The sequence below is a fragment of the Teleopsis dalmanni genome, chromosome 1, assembly GCF_002237135.1.
Source record: "Teleopsis dalmanni isolate 2A chromosome 1, ASM223713v2, whole genome shotgun sequence".
Lineage (NCBI taxonomy): Eukaryota > Metazoa > Arthropoda > Insecta > Diptera > Diopsidae > Teleopsis > Teleopsis dalmanni.
In genome coordinates this window covers 73795960-73822627 of record NC_051846.1, presented here as the reverse complement: position 1 = coordinate 73822627, position 26668 = coordinate 73795960, and the positions used below count along the sequence as shown (strand labels likewise).

General features: G+C 27.6%; 1 protein-coding gene across 1 annotated transcript in view; it reads left to right on the top strand.

Annotated features, from left to right (window-relative positions):
• Positions 1–9968: 9968 nt before the first annotated feature.
• The window catches only part of LOC119667558 (flocculation protein FLO11), a 28405-nt gene continuing 11705 nt past the window's right edge, over positions 9969–26668 (top strand). Inside the window, exon 1 of the mRNA XM_038076866.1 lies at positions 9969–10527. Within this exon, the coding sequence (XP_037932794.1) occupies positions 9969–10527 (559 nt within the window). The remainder of the gene's footprint in view (positions 10528–26668) is intronic.

Below are 26668 nucleotides of genomic sequence, written 5' to 3'. Positions count from 1 at the left end.
AATAAAAGCTGTGTTAGATCGGTAAAAAACAGTCTCGAATTTTCCCCTAGGGAAAGATTTCGAATTTTCCCCTAGATGAACGCTGACACATGTGATGGAGTATATTTGTCAGCCGCAGCCTTGACAGAAGTCATTGTAGGATAGACCCAGTCTCATAGTATATCTTTCTAGTAAGCAGTGCCATGTCAACACCGAACCGTAATGCTAAGCAGTAGCTCGTTTATGTAACTTTCTGAATTCGTTTTCTCGAACGATTTTCTCACCTGCCCAAGTTTGTGTAGTTATACTTAGATATTTTTGTTTGAAAACTAGTTTAGCCATTGCACGTATATTCTTTCTAGTCCAATTATAAGTAAGTAGAGACTCGTAAAATAAAAATTACTTCTTATAGTTAACTTGAAAATATTTACATGTGACCAATTTTGAAGTACCTTATGTTAGATCAACTTCAACATCTCCTAACTCCTAAGATATGTTACACCTACACAGTATCTTAAACTTCGCCAAAGGTTCCAGATGGTTTTATACCCCGAAATTTTTTTATTATACGATAGCACAATGGGCCAATAGGCTTAAGTGAATCCCCATGGATCGCTAGTAGGTAGGTTACCCTAAATAATTTTAAAACGTATACGTAATAGTAAATTATTATAATCTACTATTATTATATATTTATAAGTTTCTAAGTAAGAGAAAGATATGTAAGAAATAAATTCCACGTAGAAAAAAAAAGAAAGAGGATTTTTATTCGACTAATCTGCTTATTCCATTTTCGATAGCTCCTTGCATATGTTACATAGGAGTGGGAAATATTTAAAAGACTTGAAGTGAGAATAGCTCAAAAAAGCTTGAAAAACACTGTGTTAAAATAATCCAAATTTATATACCCTTTAATCCGAATTTAATATCATAAGAGCAACTTGTTATATTCACATTAAAAACGATAATTATTTTAATAGAATTCAATTACATTATTATTTATCTTTACTCTAAAGATTCCATTATAAAATTTAATATTAATTAGTATTATGTATAATGTGAATGCATTTATGCAAAAATGTGTAATACGAGTAATTAATTCTCATCTTTATCTATTAAAAATTACGTGCATATGTGTATCTAGTTTTTGTTTGCAGTGTTTTGGCTTTTCTGCAATTGAAATCATTGTTTTTATTATTAGCAGTGTACGTACAGTACAAGTCGTGCGTAAAATTTCATGGGCCTGGTATTGAATCCAAAACACGTTTTTACCTAAAAAGTGAAATACTGGCAAAAACAAATCTCGGCTCACTCGCAAGAGTACAGAAAATATACAATCACTTTTTTGTTGCATACGCTTTGATATTTTCAAAGAGCGACTTTCTTAAAAGTCTCCACTGCTGGGTTTGTGGGTCTCACAAACATTTACTCTCAATAGAGTAGCGGAGACTCGGTTTGCGAGATCCCCTAATGCTTGTTATTGTTTTGAATTGCATTTAAACTTTTGTTTTTTCTTTTTCTACTGTTGAGGTTTAATTTTATTTATACATATTTTTTTTTTCTTGCTAAAGATGCTTCGATACTTTGTATCTACAATGTCTCTTCTTTCTTTCATCACAAGCTTCTATACAATATTTCGTATATGTATGTATTCACTTCTACAAGATGTGCTCGTTGAACTCCAGCATGCTACTTTTATAGTAAATTCACGAAACCACATCGTCATCAACAACAATATTACGTTCAGTATTACCAAGATTGGAACCGCAACACACTTTCCATTCACTATTTGTGGCTGATTTTTGCCATAACCTCTGGTTTTCAAGCTGTCTTTTTTTTTTGTTTTTGTGATTGTATATTATCTGTTTTATTTTTATGGTGTTGTTGTTGTGTTAGTATTTGCTCCTTTTCTTGTTTCCTATTTATTATTCTAAAGATTGTAAAAACAAAAGGAATGGTAGACATTTTATGAGTTATTCTAATATACTGATATAGACATAGATACATATATATGTATACATACATTTATACACATGTACATATGTAATTTTAAAATTATTACGAAACTGTTTATTTCAAAAAATTATAATTTAATTAAGTGTTGAAGACAGAATAATTTATATGTGAAAGCTACAACTTAATGTAAGTAATATTGACGTGAGATAGTCATATCGTTTTTCGTCTTTGTAACTTTAAATAACTGTTATCAATTCAATAGATTTTTATTTGTAAAATTATTGTTCGATACTTTCAAAACATTTGTAAATGAATACTGCTGTAGTAAGCTACATCATATGATTTTAACGCCAAGTTTCAATTATTTAGATATTAAATGTAAAAAGCGGAAACCTTTAAAGCGCTGGGTACCGCTGTAGAAGACAATGAGAACTAGCACAAATATGAAGCAAATTACTGTAAGTATTGCTAGGTTGGTTTAGGTTATTACAGTGATTCTAAGAATTAAATTAAATCTGTTAGCACACTGTTATATCGTATAAAATTTGAACCTTTCTTTAATGAACCCTAAAATGCTTTAAAAGGAGAGCGGGTCCTACAGCATGCTCAAAAATATTTGTTCAACTATTTCGCAACTGCACTAAGAATCAATGAAAGAAATATTCAATCATTTAATCTCCATGCATAATTTTTCAATCGCCAATATACTATCCTACCTATAAAATTATATCATTAGTAATGGTAAAGTCAGTTAGGTAAAATCGTAAAATCACGTTAAAGCTGTTACCTTTAGCTTTGATACCATATATACACAACTTGGAAACTATACTCAGGTCTTATTTATATGATAATATGTGCAATATAATAACATATATATACTATAATATGTTAGATTATAATAGAATATTTATTACCATATATATAATATAATATCAGATGTTTTTTTAGCTGCATGAGAACTTAAAATGATAATACAATACAGAAATTTGTTGAAATGAAATTCTTTTTAATTATAAACTCGTAGATAATTTTATGATATTTATTTTTTAAATGTGATTTCCGGCATATGTCCGCCGCGGCTACGAGTTACATGGTCTATTCGATCAGTCCAATTTTTTCAGATCAGACCTTTTTTTTTTGCAATGAATGTGGCAGTATGTTGTCAATTGTGGCATGAACATTGACTTCCAATGCTTCAAGAGTTGCTGATTTGTCGGCATAATCCAATGAAAAGTAATCCAGAGGCATTAAATCACGCGTCACCAGTGGTTGTAACACTTCGGAAAATAAAGTTATTACCAAATTGATTTCGCAATAAATCGATTGTTAAGCGCGCTGTAAGGCTGTATGCAAGTTGCGTCGTCTTATTGGAACCAAATGTCCTCGATGTTTAACCGATTAATTTATGGAAACAAAAAATTAATCAACATGGCTCGTTAACGATCGCCATTCGCCGTAACAGCAACTCCTTCTTCATTTCGAAAAAAATAAGGACCAATGATGCCGCCGGCGTGTAAATCACACCTAACAGTCAATTTAGTGGATGGTGGTTTGTTAACGGCTTGAGGAATATATTCGCTCCATATATGGCAATTTTCTTTATTAATGTAGCTCACTAAGTCGATTATGTAGACCGCAAAATGGACGGAGTGCTCTAAAAACTTTGCGAATAACTTTATTTTTTTTAAAGTAAATTTGAATTCCACGATTCATGATAAATTGTCCGATATGAGTCAAAGTAAAAGTTATTGAGTCATTAACCTTTCATGAAAAAAAGAAAAGAGGTCTATTACATGTAATACTTTCCACAGAAAATTGCCTTATATAAAAACGCATACTGACAATTCGCAAATTCAGCAGATTTGATTTGTTTACATGAAGGCAAAGGCACTTAAACAGCTCTTCTGTCTAAAAGTGATAGCAGGCATTTTTCTTCAACGGTTGCGAGGATTTCCAGCATTAAATTTTCGAAGCACTTCTGCTGCAACAGCAATTTGTTTCCTGTTGCCACCATAGAGTTTCGCAGCCCTAAAAGTCTAATCACAATACGCTTAGGAGTTCAAAAACTTTAATAGTCAATTTTGATTTTTCGCCAAAATAAAGCACTACAAATCATACATTTTTGAATTTCATCATGAGCAATTTTTTTTTTCAAAAAATTGATATAGAAATGAAGGGAAGCATTCACACGATTTAAGCATAATAAAGTTAGGTTTCATTAACCAACGTATAGTAACAGTATTGCCACCACCAGTTCGATAGTTATAACAATATGAACTTGATATTAATTCGAATGAATTATGCTGTATATTAAAAACTTTATTCAATAATATAGTTACACAGTAGTTATGATCCAAGAAACAGTTGAATTTTAAGAAAGAATATAGAATAGTAGCATTTTATCGCAAGGTAGCGCGATAACTGACTGCTATATTGATACCTTATGAAATTTGGTCTAAGAAAATATTAAGTTTAGTATCATGGAATTAGAATTTGTATTATTTTTACTAATATAATAGACATTTGGAATTTGTATCCTTGGATATTTAATAAATTATTATCACTAAGAAGTATATTTAAGATTAAGATTTATTTAACGGTAGTAAATATCGATTGTTATTTAACATATTACATAGCATATATATAAGTATGTTTTCCAATAAGTTAAAGTTATGTTCGTGTTATAGTTAATGTGAGTTCTGCTTATAACCACTTGACTTGACCGATAGTTCCTATAGATGCATACTGCTTTCCTCTTAATCATTTACAGATTAGTCTTATATTACATATAATCAATCTTTATTAAAATTTATCCTTACGTCAATTTATATCAGAACATATGTGCATAACTCAATTACTTTAATACGGATATCAAACAACTAGCTAAAAGTTATGTTACGTTTGATTCAGTGAGAAGTTTAGAACCATTATTAAAAAAATTACGATGGTCATGTAACAACCCTGAGCTTGTACAAGAATGAAAGTATTTGAGGATGGTGGAACCGAAGTTTTCTGACCAATCTAAATATTTATAAATATATCATTAACAATAACAATAATGATAAATTCAATTATAAACTTCTAAATATGTAACCAGTCACTTAAAAGTATTACTACAAATGTATTAACGCATTTTTCGTATTTAGAATTACTACTAATTATAAGTCACCGAAAAATAGAAGCGTTAATTTAAAACCATTTAAAATGATTTGTGGAATGCTAAACATTTGTCTTGATCCATCTTATTATAAATGCATTGACAACTCTCAGTTACATTAAAATAGTATAAGCCAGAACACAAAATAATAAAATCTATTGACTCAAAAGAAAAGACTGTACGACAAAAGACTATCTGAACATTTTTCAAACGTCACAATTCAGAAAAGCAACACTACAAAAATTTGATATATAGGTTAGGTTAAGTTAGAGTGGCGGCCTTTTTTCCAAAATCCATTTAAATTCAGATAATGTTCTGTTGTGACTGCATGGAAAAAAGTTATAGTTTTAAATAAGTATGTCTAATAGATATGCGAACATACTTGACCTGATCACTAAAAACGTATTTTTAAATTAATTTTTCATTATATTTTTTTTTTTGACACTGACTTTACTGATATCTGACAACTCAGTTGTAGACCATACTCTCTAGCTCTCTATTTAGATGACAGATGATCTCTTAATAACGCAGTTATAGGTTATGTTTTAGTTTTTCTATGTATTATTAAACTTCTCATCACGGTTGCCACTTGAAAATTTTTTCCTGTACCAAAATTATTTTAAAAATGTACCATTTCTGTAAAAAAAGGTCCAAAATTTTTTTGGACCTTTTTACTTTTTCGTTCTGTGTTTTTTATAATGTTATAAATGAACAAAATATAAAATAGTGCAAAGTTGCATTTATAAAAAAAATTAATTGGAAATATCCACAATAAAGTTGGGTAGTCAAAAATGTACCATTTTTTAAACATGAGTACCAAACGAAAAAAAAAGTACCAATTTTGGTACTAAAGTACCATAAGAGGCAACCGTGCTTCTCATTACAAAAGTTATACTCTCTAGCTCTCTATTTAGATGACAGATGATCTCTTAATAACGCAGTTATAGGTTATGTTTTAGTTTGTTTATGTATTATTAAACTTCTCATTACAAAAGTTATATTCAAGTTCAACCTATTTACCCTAGTAACCATATTACCAGCATCACATGAAAATGTACAACTTCTTTTAATGTGTTGTGTACAGATAATAAATCGTTCTGTAATAACCCACTTATTAACAACATCCTCTTCTGCTGTGTTGCGTTAGGTTGTGTTGTGTTATATAATTAAATAAGAATCGTATAAATCTACACTCTTATAATATATTCTACAACGTGTTCTGAAATGAGTCTTCAAACATTTGCCAGATTTCTTAATTAATTGTTTTTCTATCAAAACTATTTTAAAAAAAATTTCGTAATACATTTTTGTCTTTAAACAATTTACTTGAACCTCAAGGATCAAATTTGACGTCGGTATGTAAGTTGGCTGCATTCTCTTAAGAAATAAATGCAGTATTCTCATTGAGATACCCCATAAAGATATCAGTCTTGTAGTATGTTGGGTCAAAGGCCACAGCTGATTAAAGTGAACCATGCTAAAAAATTGAATCTCCCTTTTAATTATTTCTATTGCGGTTGTGAAGAAAACGATAAGAGTAACTCACATCTTTATTACTGCCCAGCGCATGTGCTTCATCATTTTACTATTTCGAGGTCTCCTTTTTTAAGAATCTCGACCAACTACAGGATCTCACTCTAAAAAGCATTTTCAGCTGGTTCAAGGTGATTTTTGAATCTCTAATTTTTTTATACTGTAACATAATGAAAGGTTCTAAGTCGTTCTAACCCCTGATTTTTTAATTATACGGTAACACAATAGGCCTACGTGGATTCCTTGGGATCGCCGGTATAATATAACCTTAGACTTAAATTTTATCTTTTTTAATCTTAAAATTTCTTGTGTATATTCTGAACGGAATATGTTGGCCTGCTTCTCAACTTTAATCAACATTTGGGAATACGATTATTTATATAATTTTATACATATTGTTTGGATTGCGATCTATATATATATGTACATACATTAAGACCGAAAAGTTTTCGGAAATTCTCATTTAAAATTCGCGCGCTGTATATTTTTCGATATTTTAAAGTTTATGTAGTTTGGCAGCACTGTCCTTAATTACTATGCCAAAAATGAGCGCGATCTGTCAGACAGTTCGTTTACGGCAGCTGTTGAAACCAGTTCACCTCAGTAGGGCGTTGCGAAAAAAACAATGGAAAAAAATATTGAACAAAGAGTTTGCATCAAATTTTGTGTTTCGAACGAAATTTCGTGTGCAGAATCGTTGCGAATGCTACAAAAGGCTTATGGGGAATCAGTTTTATCGAAAACTCAAGTTTATGAGTGGTACAAAGCCTTCCAGGACGGTCGTACGACCGTCGAAGACATTTCGCAACGCACTACTGAGGTGAACTGGTTTCAACAGCTGCCGTAAACGAACTGTCTGACAGATCGAGCTCATTTTTGGCATAGTAATTAAGGACAGTGCTGCCAAACTACATAAACTTAAAATATCGAAAAATATACAGCGCGCGAATTTTAAATGAGAATTTCCGAAAACTTTTCAGTCTTAATGTATGTGAATTTGGTGCCCAACGTAAAAATCATGTAAATATAAATTAAGCTGAGCTTATTTATATTTTTAAATCATTTTTCCTAGACTTCATTTTAACACAATTTTAATTTAAAACAATTCACTCAAATTTATGAAAAACGCTTTTAAAAATGTCAACAACAAAATAAAAGATATTTTAATTTTATGTTAAATTTTCGTCTTTAACAATCGTCATATATCTTCCTACAATAGCAAATTAAAATTTGAATAAATTTCATATCAGAAGAAATATAGTAACTATGTCCGATAAATATAAATTCGTCAATAAACCTAACCTAAAATGTTTTTTCTATGCAAATTCAGCTAAAAGCTGTTGAACTCAAAATCAAATAAAAAATATAGTAAAAAACAATAAAACAAGAGATACAATAAAAAATTAATAAAACTTGGACTTGATGAAAAGTACAAAGATCTGCACATTTCATTAGTTACAAAATACATTATAGATGAAATACAAACATAAGAGTAAAAATGAAAGCAAATGAGCAAACGAGAAAGAAAACGAGTATACGGAAATTGGCTAAAAACAAAAATAAAATTACACAAAACCAAAAAAAAAAAATGTAAGAAAAACAATAATAAAAGAGTGGCGAGAGTGTAAATGGTTATAACGAAAAGTCCATATATAATTAAAATAAACAAAATAAAAAGCGTTCCCAGAAAAGAAGCATAGAAATGAACAACAACAGAAAGCGTAAAAAATGAGTATAAAAACAAAAATGAAAAGCCCAGCTTCAGCTTCAACTAAAGAGTCAACTTAAAGAAGCACACTAACAAGCAATCATGAGTTGAAAAAGAAAAAAAATGAGTAAACACTGTAGAGCATAAAAATATACAGTAGCTAAAAAATAGAAATGTGTCTCGAAGTGTTAATATAATTTTATTTTTTCAACTCAATACTCTGAATTCTCACTTAATAAGCTTGAGTGAGAACTTTTAATTTGAAAATTTAAAGCGATCAATACACACACACAACACACACACACACATACACACAGACAACTTTTGTGAGAGTTTCCAGCTTTTGCAAAATGCCAGTCTATGACAAAAAAAAATTGTATTGAGCTTGGTTTGAGGAGAGCTTCAGCGGAAGAAACACTACAACAACAACAATGCAAATGAAAAAATTATGTGATCTTAAAATTAAAAGTCTACAAAGAAGTTCAGTTTATATTTGTTATTGCTTGATTAAGCACGGTTAAGCGGAAGGTGGTAGTTTGGTTGTTTCGTAGACGAACGTATAAAATAAAAATTGCCGCCCGCACCTAAAAAGATATAATTAAACATATTACTTAAGCTATTAATATAAAAAATTTAAATAAAATAAATCAATTTATAATATTAAATGTTATGGGATAAAAAGTAATCAAATTTTGTGGATTAATTATTTTTTAATATTCATTGCTACTTTTATGGCAAACAAGTGTAATTAAATCTTAAACTCAAGTTCAAGTGTTCCACAACTGCTTACAATTGCAATGAAGTTTACGTGCTAGAGATTTTAAGTTTATTTAAATACGAGTATAATATTTAAAAAAAGTATATATATATATAGAAACCTATTACTATATATAACAATTACATATGAAAAATTTAGAAACTATAAGTTAATAGTTTATAGCAAGAAATAAATAAAGCCAGCCTGACTAAAAATTTGTTGCAATCACACTTTTTCGTATTTGTTTTGCTTTGACGTTTATTAATATTTGTGTAATCGTACGACGTGAAGTAAAAACTGTATCAACGACATCTACGCTGTCACATTGTCACCAACGGACAGAACAGCGTTGCCGCATATTCGTTTTATTTAATTACTTTTATTATTCAATTCAAGTTCTTGATTATTACTTGTTGGCAATTTTTAACACAATTTATGGTTTATTTAATTTTATTACTGATTTTTATTTTTGCTTAATTTTGTTTGTTGAATTTTTTTTAAAACAAAAATATATTTGCACACATCCTTGCATACTAAAAAGACGCTAAAGTGTTAAATGCATATAAAAATTTTGTCAATTTTGTGCGAGTGAAATCTACGATTTGATTTGAAAATAAATTTTATATAAAAAATAAATTTTATATAATTGAAAAATCACAATGAAAAAATTTAAATATTAAAAAAAATAATAATTAAATGTTAAAATAATAATTCATTTTTATATACAATATTAAATTACTATAGTAATAATTCTGCGTAAAAAAAAACCAAAATAAAATATATTTCTATAAAAAAAATATAAAAAGTGCCAATATAATTCATATACATATATTTCTTCAATAATTCTAATAATAAAATTTATTATCAAAAAAAAAAACATGGACTATATATGCATGCTCAATGCTTTTGAGCAAAATTATTATAATCGTATCAAGGAATTTGAGAGAGTTGCAGCTGCCGCGTCTGCAGCAGCAGCTCATGGCAATTTAAGGAATAACTCCTCTTCATCATCTTCCTCGTTATCATCGTCTGCCTCAACGGCATCTTCATCGACTGCGTCGTCGCCATTATCTGCATCATCATCATCGCCCACAGGCGTTACTTCATTCGCAACCTCTTCAACTACTTCAAGCTCCGTTCCTAATAGCAATCAATATAATCAACAACAACATTTTGCGGCATTTGCACATTCATCAACAGCGGCAGCTGCAGCTGCTGCTGCTGTTGCTGCTCAACAACATTTACAACAATTACAGCAACAACATCACCAACATAACCAACTCTTCCAACAAAACCAACATCATCAACAATCTGCTGCAAATCAAAACAATTCTAATGTTGCCAATAGTTTGCTGTGGCAACCGTGGCGTGATTTGCAGCAAGCAGCTGCTGTGCATCATCGTTTGTATCAACAACAGCAACAGCAACTGCAAAAAGGTTGGTTGCTTTAATCCATTTTTCTACTCTATACTCTATTTTATTATAATAATAATAATATTATTATTATTTTTTGCTTTTTTTTGTTTTTTGTTTTATGTAAATGACCTTAAACTATTTTCGTGTTCCAAACATTAAACAAACATTGGCTCAACATTTTGGTTAGTCTAAGAGTTCTAAGAAATATAAAATCGAATACGAGCTCTTTTGAAGGTTTTTAAATGCAATACTTAGAAGAAAAAAATTATAGTTATTTTTGAATATAACATAAATTTAAAATTTTACTTACATATATACATTTTTACATAAATAGTAAAGGTTTTAAGACAAAAAATAAAACTTAAAAATTTATTATTAAAGTTTAAAGATTAAAATAACTTTAAGGAAAAATACTTAAACAAGTTAAATATTTTAAACCTCAACTTAACTCATAAAAGGGAAATAATTTGAAGGCATTTAAATTGAAGTTATACATTATTACGTAATTTTCATAATATAAAAATGTTTAATATAAACCTCTTCTCAAGCTCTTCTCTTCTCTTCCCATCAACGAACTATTCATCCAACCAATAATACTGGTACATTAAGCATACGCGATGGCACAATTTAAACAATTTCATCTTTCAGTGACTAATTTTTTGCCAACTTAGTAGCAATAGTCTCTATGCTAAACCATTCACTAGACTAAATGGTACCAGTAAATAGAAATACTTAACTAACTTGTTTACTTCAATTTTTCATATTACGTGATTTAATTTTGAAAATATTTTGCATTTGACAATTTAACTGAGCTATTCATAACAATTTTAATTGGTGCTAAATCATTAAACAAGATATAGAATTGTGCTTAATGATAGATTTGGCATAAAATGAATCAATACAGTAATGCCTAATGTATTTTTTAGAAAACGTCTGTAATAAATATTTCATTGCAGGGCTTCGACTCTTTAGGGGGATACCATTAATTTGATTCATTTTAATCCAAGTACTTAAAATCTGTACATTAAATCCTTATTTACCTACCTCACCGATGTGCTATCTAGAGATGGAATACAAATTTTCTTACTGCAATTCTAAGCAAGATACCTTCTGTATAACATACATGTCTACAATTAACACACTACTATAGTTAAAAACAGCAGTATACCCTTACTATTATTATTTTTAGAAGGTACAATATTAACAGCTACTTATGAGATTTATTGTGCTATTATTGGAGGAAAGCTATTCCAAGTTATTTCAAACAAATGAAGAATACTCCCTTACTATTATTATTTTTAGAAGAGACAATATTAACAGCTCAATAAGTGATTTATTGTGCTATTATGGGAGGAAAACTATTCCCAAGAAATAAAACTTACTCAAACCTAACAATATCATTGTGTTCAAGACTTCCGATCTCTTTCATTTAAATTATGGTAAGTTGTATGGAAGTACTAAACCCGTTTTTCAATGAAATCGGAATATCAGATCAAATCAGAATACGATCAGATCCGGATGTCTAGTTACGAAACTAAGATCTAAGGCAGTATATTACTGTTTATCCAAATCTTATTTTATATAACAAATACACGCATATTAACAAGATTTTCTTATAGTCACTACAAAGGTTAATGTAGTGTTTCCATGATTATCAATTTAATTAGTTCGAGATTGTATACTAAAACAGTTTATTTATTTATTTTATATATTTATTATTAATTAAACACATGTTATTATACATATTATCAACTTAAATAATATATTAATACTGTTTTTAGTAATTATTAACATATTGAAATTCATGGATACCAATACCCTAACAAAACCATCATAATCTATATATGTGATTTCTTCCGAAATGCATAAATAAAATCGATTAATATAGACTGCTTTTTATAAATTTAAATAAAAATTTGTGGAAAAAAAAATTTAAAAACAAATTAAAAAAAAATATGTATAATATAAACAAAATATAAAAAAAAATAATTCATTTATTTTTATTTTAAAAAGATATTAAATATATATATATATAAAGATTGCAAAGGTTGTTCACCTAAAATAGTATGAACTTTAAAGTGTTTTGATGATTCAGATAAATGAAGTTTTAGAACGGTTTTTGACTATGTTTACTCTACGATTTTGCGATTATGAAATTGTTGTGTTATTGGACAGGCAATGCTCTGAACACAGATAGATAGATCACTCATGCATACTTCCACAAATGTTTCATTTTACAAGAATTTATTTTTATGTTCAAATCAAAGTTTTAAGACGTGATTGGCCTTTTCTTAAGGAATTAAAATTCCATCACGATTCCGATTTCAATCAAAATAAATTTTTACAAGGCACCATAAAAGAAATAAAACTACCATAAAGCAACGCGCATAATCAATGCAAATATTGGCGCTGTGTCTATGCCTGCATTAGTCAATGTTGGAATGTGGACGCCACCAATAAGGCGACCTGCACGATTGATGGCGGTATCTATCTATAAGAGCACATTCACATTCACTGTTTATATTTTTACAATCTAAACATATGTAAGAGTGTTCGAACAAATTTATTGAAGCTCCAAGCAAATATGAAAAAGGGTTTTGTCAAAAATTATTATTATTATTATTATTTAAATCAATTTTTAGTCAACAATACTCGTAATATTTAATTTTGAAAGTGCTATAAGGAGCTAATAATATCATACTACAGTCACTTCACGAAAGGCGAACAGAGGCGATTAAGTACTTCGAGCGTAATCAATATTATTTAATATTTTTTTGAAATCATTTAAAATATTTAAAAAAAAAAGCTAAAGCCAATTGCTTTGTTTAAAGGTGTTTTGCTTCCTTAGGTTATTGATTTTAATCGAAATCTAAGAATTAATATTGACTTTAATTAACTGAAGTTTCATATCCATATATCCTCTACCAATTTTGACTAATTATTTTCGCCCAATTTTGTTAAAAATTAAAAAAAATAAGGATAAAGACTAAACTCCGAATTAACTTATTGCATTACTATATGTCACAAACTGAATCTCTATCGTCGAACTATTTATTATTAACCCAAATCTTCAGACGTTTTCATTTTATCTCTGAATCGTAGTTTGCATAGCTATTTTTTACAATTACCTGCAAAGCTTAGTAATAAAATTAATGTTTTAATTAAAAAATTATGTTTATAAATTAAGAGCCTAATCAACAAACTTATTTTTCTTCATATCACATATAATTTGTTATTGATTCTGGTGATTCATTCGTTAATACAATCATTTACGTATCAATCAAAATGCAACCATAAAGCTGTCGGCTTAAGTCTGGAATAAATTGTATATATTATTACAATAAATTAAAAATACCTATTTAATAGACTGATATTGTAATATATATTAATTATATATGTATTATAATATTATAATTAGTTTAGATTTGTTAAACAAATACTTATTCATATTCATTAACATTTGTGCCATTTAATACAACAAAATTTGCTGCACAAACATGATTTACATTAACACACGCACTACGATGTTCTGGTATTTTCTAGCCTTTTTTTTATAAAAAAAAATTAATATTAATTAGGAATTAAAATTTTCATTAAATAAAAATTAAAGTTAAATATAGGAAACGATTTAAACATGTTACCAACATTTTTTTTACGAACCGTAAATGTAGGTATATATAAGAAAAAAACAATATCAAGTGAAAAAAGATATAGGTATATAGTAATGGATAGAACAATATGTTTATTATTGATATAGAGCTTAGACAAAAAAATATAGGAAACTGTCGCTAAATGCATATATAAATTGTGAAAGCAACATTTAGTAGAAAAAAAAAGAAAGGCTTTGCCAAAATGAATGACACGCTGCATTACTGTCCTTCTTCCTTTCAAATATATAAATTTAAATATTTTGCTTCTTATTGGATCTTATATATTATTTCTTGTTTTATCTTTAACAAACGTTATAAAAAGAAGCCTAAAATGGGTTTTCCTACCACGCTTTCGCATGTTTGAATACGAACATTGGAATTGTAAAACTGCTGGATTATAAATGAATGATTATATATATTCTCTTACAATTTTATTGCTGATAATTTTAGCGTTAAAAAAAAAAAATAAAATCTCCAGCAATTCATAAAATTAAAAACTGCTTCAAATATTATTTAGGAGAAGGATTAAATATAGTATATAACATTAAAAATTAAAAAGCTAAATAATCACCTGATACCGCATGCTTATAAATTATAAATTAATAAAAGTAATTTATAAAGCAACCATCGATTTGGTTTCCGTAGAGATAACAACATTCAAATGTTAGTATCAGGCATATAGATCCATCGAACTTTAATCGTAACCTCTCTATAGAAATGATATTGTCTAATTAAGGCTGTCTTCGGTGCAGTATGTCTAAAAGACTTTTTTATTTGATGATGTAATATGATTCATCTAAAGATCTGTGTTGTGCAATGATATTATAATGCATCCCCAGGGTTATATATATGTGAGTTGGTCAAATAACCTACTTCAGGGTCTAAGTGAGTTGGTCCCACTACTACATAAAGCTGCTTAGTGAGTTTACTAAGATTATATAATTTTCCATTTATATTAACTTGTTTAGAAACTGTTAAATGGAAGTACTGGAAAGCAGTCAAGGCACAAATTTTTCTCCTACTTTGTATAATGTGTGCTCCAGATTTTCCATTGCTATAAATCCATCTTATTTAGTACCATACATAAGTTTTTTGCTTAAGTTACAGTTGATGTAATTTATAATCTGCATTTGAGCTATTGAAATCATATTTCTTTAATTTAAAGATTTTTGAGTTTTAACCTGAGAATTTTGTTACATTTGGTGATATAGAAACCCCTTACAATAATAAAATAAAATTCTTAAATCGTGATATACTTAAAGATGTATTTTATGTTTGCATGATAAAGATTAAGAAAAAAATAATAGTCTTAACACGATTGTAATATCTATTTTGTACTTTGTATATCTATAATATGATTAAATATGGCAAAATGTCCTTAAGAATGGTTCAGACCAAATTACTTAAAAATGATTTTTAATCTACGCTTCCATCTAAAGAGTACATTCCATGTATTTACGTATTTGAAACTTGTTTAAACCAAACTTAGGAGGCTGAGAAATATTTTCAGAAAGCTATCTAAAAACTTTAAATTAAATTATATAAATATATAATTTTCACTTAATAAATATACTTTTAGGTTGCAGATCGGACTATGCTTTCTTTAGAATGCTAATGTATTTTTACAATAATTTTGATTTATTTAATTATAATCGATTCATAAATTCTACTTTTCCATTCCATTGCGTTCCCGTGGGAACATTGGGCCATCGGGCTCGGTTGAATTTCTTTCTCTAGCGTACGCTTCCACGTTTGCTTGGGCCTACCAGATTGCTTCCTCAAAGTGTGCCCAATCCATTGCCATTTACGCTTTTTGATTTCATTTGCGATAGGAAGTTGGCGGCATGTACACCAGAGTTCAGAATTTTTAATCGTGCGGGGCCACCAAATTTTCAAAATCCTCCTGAGGCATTTGTTTATAAAAGTTTGAAGTTTATGACAGTTTTCGCAGCCGTAGAGCAAAACGTTCTTGAGATTACTGTTGACTAACCGTAGCTTGATATGCCGGAAAAGTATCGAAAAATTCAATATTTCATTTAGCAAGGAAAAGGCGAAGCCTGCCTTGTTAATTTGGTTTTGGTTGTCGACTGCCGCGCCATCATCCGGTGATATTCAGACTATTTTTATGTCGTCCATATTGAATTTGCCAATTCATAAATTCTTTATTTATAGTTACAGTTAACTTTAGATATAAATATTTTTATATAGGTTTTTTTCCAATTAGGCCTACCTAAGCCTTAACAAAGCCAAAGCTTACATCTTTACTTGTTTTTATATATGCTTATAACAATTTCAAACACTAATTGTCAAAACAATAAAGGTTTATATGTTTTTGGGTTTTTTTTTAAATCGTATTTAAACTTATTTAGTTTAAACACAAGTATTTATTGAAATTCTGCTGTGATGAAATAACTAATATTTTAGCTGATTAAAGTATTTCAACTGTGTTTCCTTTTTATAGTTTGTTGATAGATTAGAAATTCGCTTACGTCAACACCTCTTTGGATATACATTACATCGAAATATTACATATCCATAAAATATTTGCTAATGCAGATACATCCACGGGGTATATTGTCTTCGTTAAAACACTTTAATTGTTTTTAATTGTATTTTTTTTTTTTTTTGTATTATTTTAAAAATTTGCCTCAACTTTTGAATAATGAGTGTTGGTTTTTGTTTAATTCAAGCGTTTCATTGTTAATTTGAATGCCTTAAATTTAAACAAAAAGATAGAAAAAAAAAAGATAACTCAGTGGAGAAATAAGCCAACTGTCTGAGTGACCAACCAACTTACAGTCTGTCGTCCAATGACTAATTATTTATATCACGCTGTTGACAGACAACAACTATTCACAAAAAGACGAGAAACAATCGATTACTTTTTCCTTTCTTTTATTGTTAATAAATGTTGTTTGGTAATCGTTTTCGAGTCGTCGGTCGTAGTCATCGTCTCTGTCTCTGTCTCGGCTATACACTATAATTGATTACTCCTCAACGCTATAATGAAATGAATTGAAGAAAAAAAAATTTTTAAATAAAAATCTCTTTTAAAAACCAAAAGTATGAAAAAGTTTATTTAACAAAAATCCGCATAAGCCACGAGCCAAAGGTGCTACAACGATTTATTTATTTTTTTTTTATTTCATTTTTTGTTTAATATTGCGTAGGTCGCACTGCCGCTAGAAAGAAAGACAGTTACTTTATAAAGTTTTTCAATTTTCTGCGTTAAAGGTTAAGACTTAAAACTTAAAACTGACAACAAAAATTTTAAACCAAAAACCGAAAAAATAATTGTCTGCCGCCATTTTAAATGAATAGTTACCATTTTTGGTTGTTTTACAAAAAAAAATATAAAAAAAAATCTAAAACATTAATTTTATTTTGTAGTCTCTTTATAATAAATTTTATTATATTATTTGTCATTTTAAAAATGTTTTTTTAATTGTTAATTTTTTTCCTTTTTTGCCGAATTTTGTTTTGTATCTGGCGCGTGTTTCATTAATCAAGTTAGTATACATGCTGTTAGACACCACCCTCTCTACTTCTTCACCGCTTTACTTCTAGAAATTTTTAAGTATATTTTTAAAAAAATTTTATGCAACCGGTTTTTGGGGCGTCTTGTGTAGTTTTATACATTTTTTATAATGTTAAAAAAAAATTATTTTTTTTAGGTTTTTATTAAATATTTTTTTTTTTCTGACATACACAATCATTAAGAAACTAATTAATTTGTATATGATTTTTATTTTATTTTTAATCTTATAATGACAGTAATTAATTATTATGAATGATCTACATTTATGTAAAAATTAAAGTTAAAACACAAAACCAGTCATTTAAACCAATTTTTCATAAAATGTATTTATTTTGTATAAAATATATTTTAAATAATATAAATTGATTTGATTTTTTATCGGATTAGATTTTTCGAAATATATAACATAAAATAAGTGAAAGTTTAACTTTCTCTAAATAATTTTATATATTTTAGTACATTTGCACTTAAATTTATGTGATGATAATATATGCAATTAGAGATGACGTTAGAATTACTTAATTGGAATAACTTTATTTTTATTATTATTAAACATAAAAAAATATAATAAATTAATTTTTAACGTCTGCTTTAATGAAAGTATCTAAATTCTTAATATAAACAATTGTTTTCAATAGTAGGTTATAAATTATAAAAAATATATTTAAATATTTTTATATTTATATATTAAAAATATACTATTATTAATCTCACAAAAAAATTTCTTATATAAAAAAATATTTTTCTAAAAGTTCGGTAAATTTTCTAGTAATAACACAAGAATAAATTATTATTTATATTATGCATTATTTATGGAAAGAATATAATTTAAACTCTTAATTTTTCATAGTAATCAAAATCAAATGTAACAATATATAATAATTGTCACTTAATATCTTTAAATGAATATTTTAAATATATTGAAATAAAAAAAAAATATGAAAATCAGATAATTAAAAAATTTTGAAATTAAAATAAAAAAAAAACTGAAATATTAAAATGAAAATAAAAAAAAATAAAAATATTTAAATGAAATTTATATAAAAAAATAAAAATATTAAAATAAATATAATACAAATTAAAACAAAATAAAAATCAAGAACAAGAAACCGCGATTTATTTCACAATTATTTTTATTTCATCGATGTTTCGACTTTAGTTTGAAGTCATCATCAGTCAGGAAACTGAATATTATATTAAAGTACCTTGATAGTGGACAAAAGCATATATGCTTTTAATAAAAATTTAATTTTATAAATAAATAAAAATTATTGTAAAATAAAACCTAGTTTTTATTTTCAACAACAATAAAAAATTTGACCAATTAGCCTACAAAAATACTTTATTAAAATTATTTGGTCATAAAATAATAAATATTTAATTAAAATAAAATAAATAAAAAATTTTGAACGTAATAAAAAGTAATTAAAAAATATAAAAATAAAACTAATAAAAAAATATTAAAATTAAAGTAAAAAAAGGAAATTGCTAAAATATAAACAAAAAATAAAATAATTGAAACTATTTATAACAAAAAAAAAAAAATATGTAAATAAATATAATATAAATTAAAAAACAAAAAAAAATATGAAAAAAAATAATCATAATAACCACAAATAAATATATAATAATAATAATAATACTAGTAATAAAAAATAAATAAATAAATAAAAAAAAAATATTAAATGTTATTAAATATAATGTTAAAAATATTAAAATAATAAATATTAATAATTATATTAATTAAAAATAATAATATTAGTAATAATAATAATAAATCCTAAAAATATAAGCATTGAAAAAACTAGCAAAAATATAATAAATAAATAAATAAATAATTTTGAAATAAATTTATTTTTATATTTATTAACAGTAAAAAATTCATTTTAATACAATAATTATCAAATTATAATTAAGAAAACCGTGGCAGCAGAGTTCTCTTTTATAAATATGTAGTGCGTAAAAGTCATTCTGTTGCCACACACCTAGAGATAAGCTTTTAGAATTAAGTTCTTAAAACCAACTTCGGCTTTTGATTAAAGTCGCTATTTTTACTTAACTTATATTTAGGATATACGCCAGACTTATTAATACGTAGTCTTCTATAATAAATTTCATGATTATCATAATTTTGCAAGACCTATATTTTGGATAAGTAAAAATATACAGTAAAATAATTATGCAAGATCAGGGAATTTATTTGAAAATAATTACTTTTTCATCTTTTTAGTATTTTTTTCTGCCAGTTCTGCAAGTCTAGTTAAAGAAGATCCCTGACTTTCCATAACGAGTTTTGTCACTTCAGTCCTAACTCTACTTATAAAAATCTCAATTCCCAAAAAAATTGTTGCTTACTATTAATAAAAATTATTCTTATCCCACTGCAGTCTGTAATTTAGTTTCTATTAATCTTATAAAATAATTTTGAATATTTTTGAACCTTTAATCTTATTACATGGAACTTTTAGATTCGTTTTTTTTCTCAACTGATGTTCATTTTGATCCTTATCTGGCGAATTCATTTGCCATTTCATTTTATTAAAATTATATTTACGAAGAGTTTGAATAGATATTTTTATATTATTTTTTTCAATATTTAAAAGTACGTGACGATTATATTTTATATACAATCTTCACTGTACGTCGTATTGAATTAATAATTATGATTATTGAATTTGAATACAAAGAATAAAAAACACCTTTAAGCAATTTTTCAATTTTTACTTAAGCTCAGAATGCAAAAAGGTTTATTAGCTTCGCAGTTTATCCGTTCCTGCTTATCAATTTCGTGACAATCTTGTACTTTCTTGCCAATGTGACAAAGTCGAATTGAGCATGTGAAATGCACGTGTGCTCTTGATTCTGATGAATCAATATACTTTATCTATAGCAGGGCTGAACATTCCTATTGAAATGAGTTGCATAAATAAGCCAGTCATATGATATTTTATTTTTTTAAAAATTTTTTATATATATCATTTTATAACACAAGCGAAGTTAGCTTGTGTATCTTTAATTATTTCTATAAACTTCACAAAATACGACACATCTAACACATCTACTGCAGTCTACAGGCTTAGCTTGAGCTAAAAATCGAAGATTATGGTGAACAACGATTACTACAACATAATAAATTATATTGTTTAAAATTAAAAAACAATAAATAAATAAAAAAAATATTTATTAGGAAAAAATGGCACGATTATATGACTTGGCATGTTGGATGATTCAGCCAATTGACCGTGTCAGACATTATGGCGTATTGGTGTTTGCACATTTGTCTTTTGTGGATATTTATTTTTATTAATGCCCCAAGATTTAAATAATTTTTAACATTAATTGAACAAAAAAAAAAGTAGATAGAGAATTAAACAAAATTGTATACAGAAATATTCATTCGTTTTTTTTTTTCAAAATTATTATTGTATTCTATTTCTCATATGTATACTGTTTTGTATATATTGTATATATAAAACAATAATATTTTAGAATGTTTAATGTTGCAACTTGTTATTTTTCGGATTTGTTTCTTTTTTTTTTTTTTTTTATTTTTTTTGGTAGTTTCTTTTTGTTGGTGCTGTTAAAAAGTGCATGACTCATACACCTGATATGGCATGCTTATGCTCAACTACTATCGTACATTCAATCCTCAGTCAACTCTCGGAAACTTGTTTCAGAAACCATGAAACCAAAATTACGCCAACTCAAAATGGCATTAAAATTCGTATAAATTTTTTAACCATAGCAAAATCCATCATTTGCGTTGTAGGTGCCACACCGAACTGGCGTCGTGTGGCAAGTACGCAAATGTTAAGTATACGCAATGGTGCCCGTTTTAAATCTTGCAAAAAGCAGAAAAGCAGAAAAGATATTATTATCAACCCTAATTGCAGCGTTTCTGTTTTGCTGCTGCCTTACATTTGCGTCACGTTTGCTTAATACGCAAAAATTTATTACTAATTTTGTATTAAATTTCATAGAACGCATTCAGGCATGACTTGATATATTAATATTTTTCTTTATTTTTTCTTTTATTTTTTTGTGTGCTTTTTTTTCTATTTGCAAGTTTAAGAATGTTTTTTTTTGTTTTTTATATCTGAGGTCTTTGCCTGCTATAAACATAATTTTATGATTCATTTAATTATAAGTAATTAAATTTAAATAAAATTAATCATATTTTTATTCTTCAAAACCTTGTGGTTTTATGCATACTTTTAGAATTTCGTGCACCATCTTTTACTGATAAGCATTGACTAATGGAAAAATATTTAACATTAATAATTTACTTACTCATTGCAGGCGAGTTATTTTATTAAATTTAAATACTTTATTACAGTTTTAAATTTAATTAAATTTGGAGACCATAATTAAACTAAAAATGAAAATATTTAAATAATGTTATCTTAAAAAAATTTAATGTAATAAAATCTTAAAGCTTATTAAATACTATAAAAAAAACAAAAATTAACGACTAAAACAAATCAGAAATTTTAAATCACATATAATAATATTTTTAATAAAAAATAAAGTAGACGGTTTTATTTTTTAATAGTCTTGACGTTATTTTTTTTCTTCGTGCTCCAATAACTACTAGTTACAAAATTTAAAGTTATGACCATGTACACTAAAAAGTACTTTTCTATGAGTAATCCACATTTTCTGAACGTATGATCATATCAGCACATACGGGTAATACTAGTAAATCACGTACCCTGTGAAGGAATACCTTAACTGGTCGTACTGCAAGGATTTTCAGGATTTTGAGTTGAGAATGTACGGGACTTTTTATTCCATAGGCATGTATGACTCAATGTGAGTCATGCATGAATCGGGCATGCAAATGATACGGGCCATTTGTATCTTTTGAAGATTTTTCCCCCAGGTCCGATACCAAAAAAAAAAAAAAGTAAATCACGTACAGTTAAGCCTAATATATATATTAGTAGCCGAAGTAGACCATGAAACGATTTAGGTACTTTTTCGTCCTTCGATTTTCGGATGTCGTTATTGAGTTAAAGCTAGAGTGGCTTCCGTTTGCATAACTACATCGCTTTTTGATGCAAGCCAATGGTATCATCATCAACCCAATGGTGTCCCAAGACAGTCTTGCTCCAATGTCCATCGCTGAACATTGGCACAATATATGTACCGCTGTCTTCTTTTCTTCTAGACATAGTCTGCAAGTGTCTTCCTTAGCAAGAGTTATCTTTTTGAGGTCATACTTGAAATTTCCATATCCCGTAATCAATGTTAAGATTTAATTACGAAACATGTATTATTTTGTATTATTTTTTAATTCATTGTATTATATTTCACATGGTATTATAATTTAATTCTTTATATTATATGTGTCATTAAATAAATTTATTGAGGTTTTGGAGGACACAAAACAGTTCTTGTTACGGAGACAATATATTCACCAAACGCTTGCTTAAAAAACTCATTCATATCTCTAACAATATAACATTTAGTACAATCTCTAAAACCAAGCAATCTCAGTCCATATCATGTTCATTTACACATTGTAAAACAAATTGTTGTTCATTGCTCATTATCTGGGATGACATTGACGGTAGGACTTTGAATTTCTCATTTTGATCAAGTTTATCCAAACATGCTAGCAGTACCTAAACAGCAGTAACCAGTGGATTTTTGAGAGTTATTGATAACAGATGACTTATCCTCTTTTATTACAAATGTTACCATTTTTTTTTTTTGATTGACAAAACCTAGTTTTGTAGCCTCTATCAGTATGTAAAGTTTTTTTATTTAACATTTCTTTTATACTAGCTTAACATTACACAGAAATTGGGTGTTATGTTACTTGAGAGACTGATTATTAACTTTTGAATTGCTATTACGAGTATATTGAAAAATACTCTAAATAAAAGTGAATATTCACATAAAAATAATTTGAAAAGAATTAACCAAAATTCACTTGAAGTACTTTTAACAGTATCCCAAGAATATCGTGGTATTGCTAAGCATAATTTCTGTGTTAGATACGGTAAATTCAAACCACCTTGATTTCACGGTACGTAAGTACTAAAACTACTGCACACACAGTTTTTGGGTTCAAATCCCGCTAAGGTCTTATCTGATAACAAGCTTTAAAAAAAGCTTAATGGCTCTATTTCAGATATAGTACTTCAAAAGCTCCTGAAATTCTCAAAAAATGTCGTCTACTATATGTGTAAAGTAACGCTAGACCAATAAATTTATGCGGTCTTACGATCAACTAATTAACCTCACTTTACCTACTGTCAATCTGTATTTGTGTATAATCTGAGTTGCTTATACTGTTGTGATAGAGTGTTATCATTGATAAAGTATTCTTAATAATGATAGTTGCTACCAAAATAGTTACAAATAAATTAATAAACGTTTATTATTAGTGTCAGTATCACAGTATATAGATTTAAATGTCTTTGTGATAGTCCTTAACAAAGTCAAGTTCTGCTATGCCACACATCAGTCATGGTCACAGTTTTTCGCTCGATCGGTACCCTGTTTACTCTATTATTGATTTATTTCTGTCTCTTTTATTCAGCTTTTCTATCAAATTAATTCGTTGTCATTAATTACTAGACAGAAGATTTGATAGTTTATTATTATGTACAATCAAAAGATTTGAAAAAACACATTCAACATAAAATGTTGAATTCGAATATTATATACTAATTTATTAAGTTATTTATAAATTTGTAATACCAACTATAATAAATAATAACTATAATAAATTTAAATCTAAAAAAATAATTGGTTATAGTATTATACATTTAAACTCAAAAGGATGGATCTTATCTATAATAATTTTTTGTAAGATGAATGCCAAATAATCTGTAATTATAACAAATGGCAATGGTCCTCTACCAGTCACAACTTGACTATCAGAGTTAGTCAACAGAAAATATGTTGTGTTTTATCTCGACACTCTCAGATCACACACATATTTCGTGACGCGGAACAATTTAACGGAACTAAGTTGGGAAGTTTTGATGCATCCACCGTATAGCCCGTACTGTGCATCTTCTAACTACCATTTGTTCTGGACTCTTTTAAAACAAACTTAATAGAAAAATATAGACAACTGGAGAACCGTAAAAATTCATTTGCCCAAATTTTTCGCCGATAAACCAAAGAAGTTCTACACGAAAAAGGACTAAAGGTCAACAACAGTTGGCCTTTATAAACTTTAATTAAATTAAATTAAAATAGAGACAATTATTACCCATATATAACATATTTAAATACATTACATATACATTATATAATAAATATATTACATATATTTTATATGTACAAATATATTATATATATAAATATATATTATATATTATCTATATATATACTATATATTGTATGTAAATATGTTTCATAATTAAATATATTACATATATAATTATATAGAATATATAATTATAATACTATATATATAAAAAAAATTATTCTCATAGTATAAGTTTTATCAAATCAAAGCTTTTATAGTCTCCGAAATACATTTCAAGTAATAAATAATAAATTTATCCAACTTAACGAATCTATCTCATATATTGAAGAGCATTTTTCGTTTTTTCTGAGATAATTTTTTTTATATATAAATTCAAATAAAAAATTCAAAAATTGTATAAAAGACAATATACAAAAAGTACACTGCAAAGCGCAAAGCGCAAAGCAACTGAAAACAATAAGACAAACGACCGGAAATGTGTAATAAAATTTAAATGTTTCTTCATGATTTTGTTCATTTTAGTCCCCTCGATTTGTTGTTGTTTTTCTTATATTCTATTAAATTTGCAACAGACAATGATGCGGATGATGGCGACTAAGCGTGCGCCAGCGCGCAAGTATCTTTTTTCCACAAAAAGTAAACTAAACAAACGACACAAGTTAAAGACTACCTAGTAACTTTCGTTGTTCTGTTCGCTTTATTTATTTAAGATACAGTATCTGTTGGTTAAGAAGAATAACATTTTTTAGCAAATTAGTTTAAAGGGGAAAAAACACCAACAACAATCAAATCGTAAAATAAGCAAAATAACAAACTTTAGCCTTCTCAGAAGAAATTAAATAAAAATTTGGTGTATGTTATGTTAAATACTTCATCAAATTAAAAAAGAAAATGTCTTAAAATCAATTCCAAACCTAAATTCTAGACATTCTGCATTAATTTTGTTTTCTGCTAATATTTCTGTACGAGGCTATTATTTTTCTCGGTAGCAGCTACGGCACTATGGTAAAGCAATATAAAAACAGAGTCTCAGGCTAAATACAATAATACTTAATTCTTATGCTGCATTGAGGCTCTTATCAATTCGGTTGTTAATAACTCTTAAGATTTGGATATACTTTTTTGTTGTGATATTTCAAGTTGCCGCAATATCTCAGTACTTCGCTAAGCTGCTAACTCTATTCTTTTGCTTTATTCCCCCAAAACAGTTGCCTGCTTTTATCTCTTCTTCATTAATTTTTATTGGTCAATGGTATCCACCGAACGAAGTTGCTGGTACGGCTATTGCCATTGCTACTACTATTATCTTCATTTTAGATTTTTTTTATATTTTTCATTTTTGATTATGTTGCATCTGCATCATTTGCAGCGCTGCTCAAAAAATCCAGAAGCTGTTTGTCGGGTTTGTTTGTTGGTTGTTCCTCTTTTTATGTTTTTTTTTTCGAGTTTTATTGTTTTGCGCTTTTTAAGTCTCAATATCTCGTAAGTCTTTTCAGTTTTATCGTAAATAATATTTACTTGTCTGTCGTCTTGCCCATACCTCGCCATGCGACGGCTTTACTTGCACGCTAATATTGTTTACTACGGGCATCCAATGGATCCATTCGATGGCAGGCAAGCACTCCCCGAACTACTACGTTAGTCCACTCGAATTGTTGCTCATTCAATAGATTCTTTTCTTTTTTCTTATTTATATCTGTATATCTTTTTAAATTTATGCGGCATCTTTTTTACTTAGTGGTT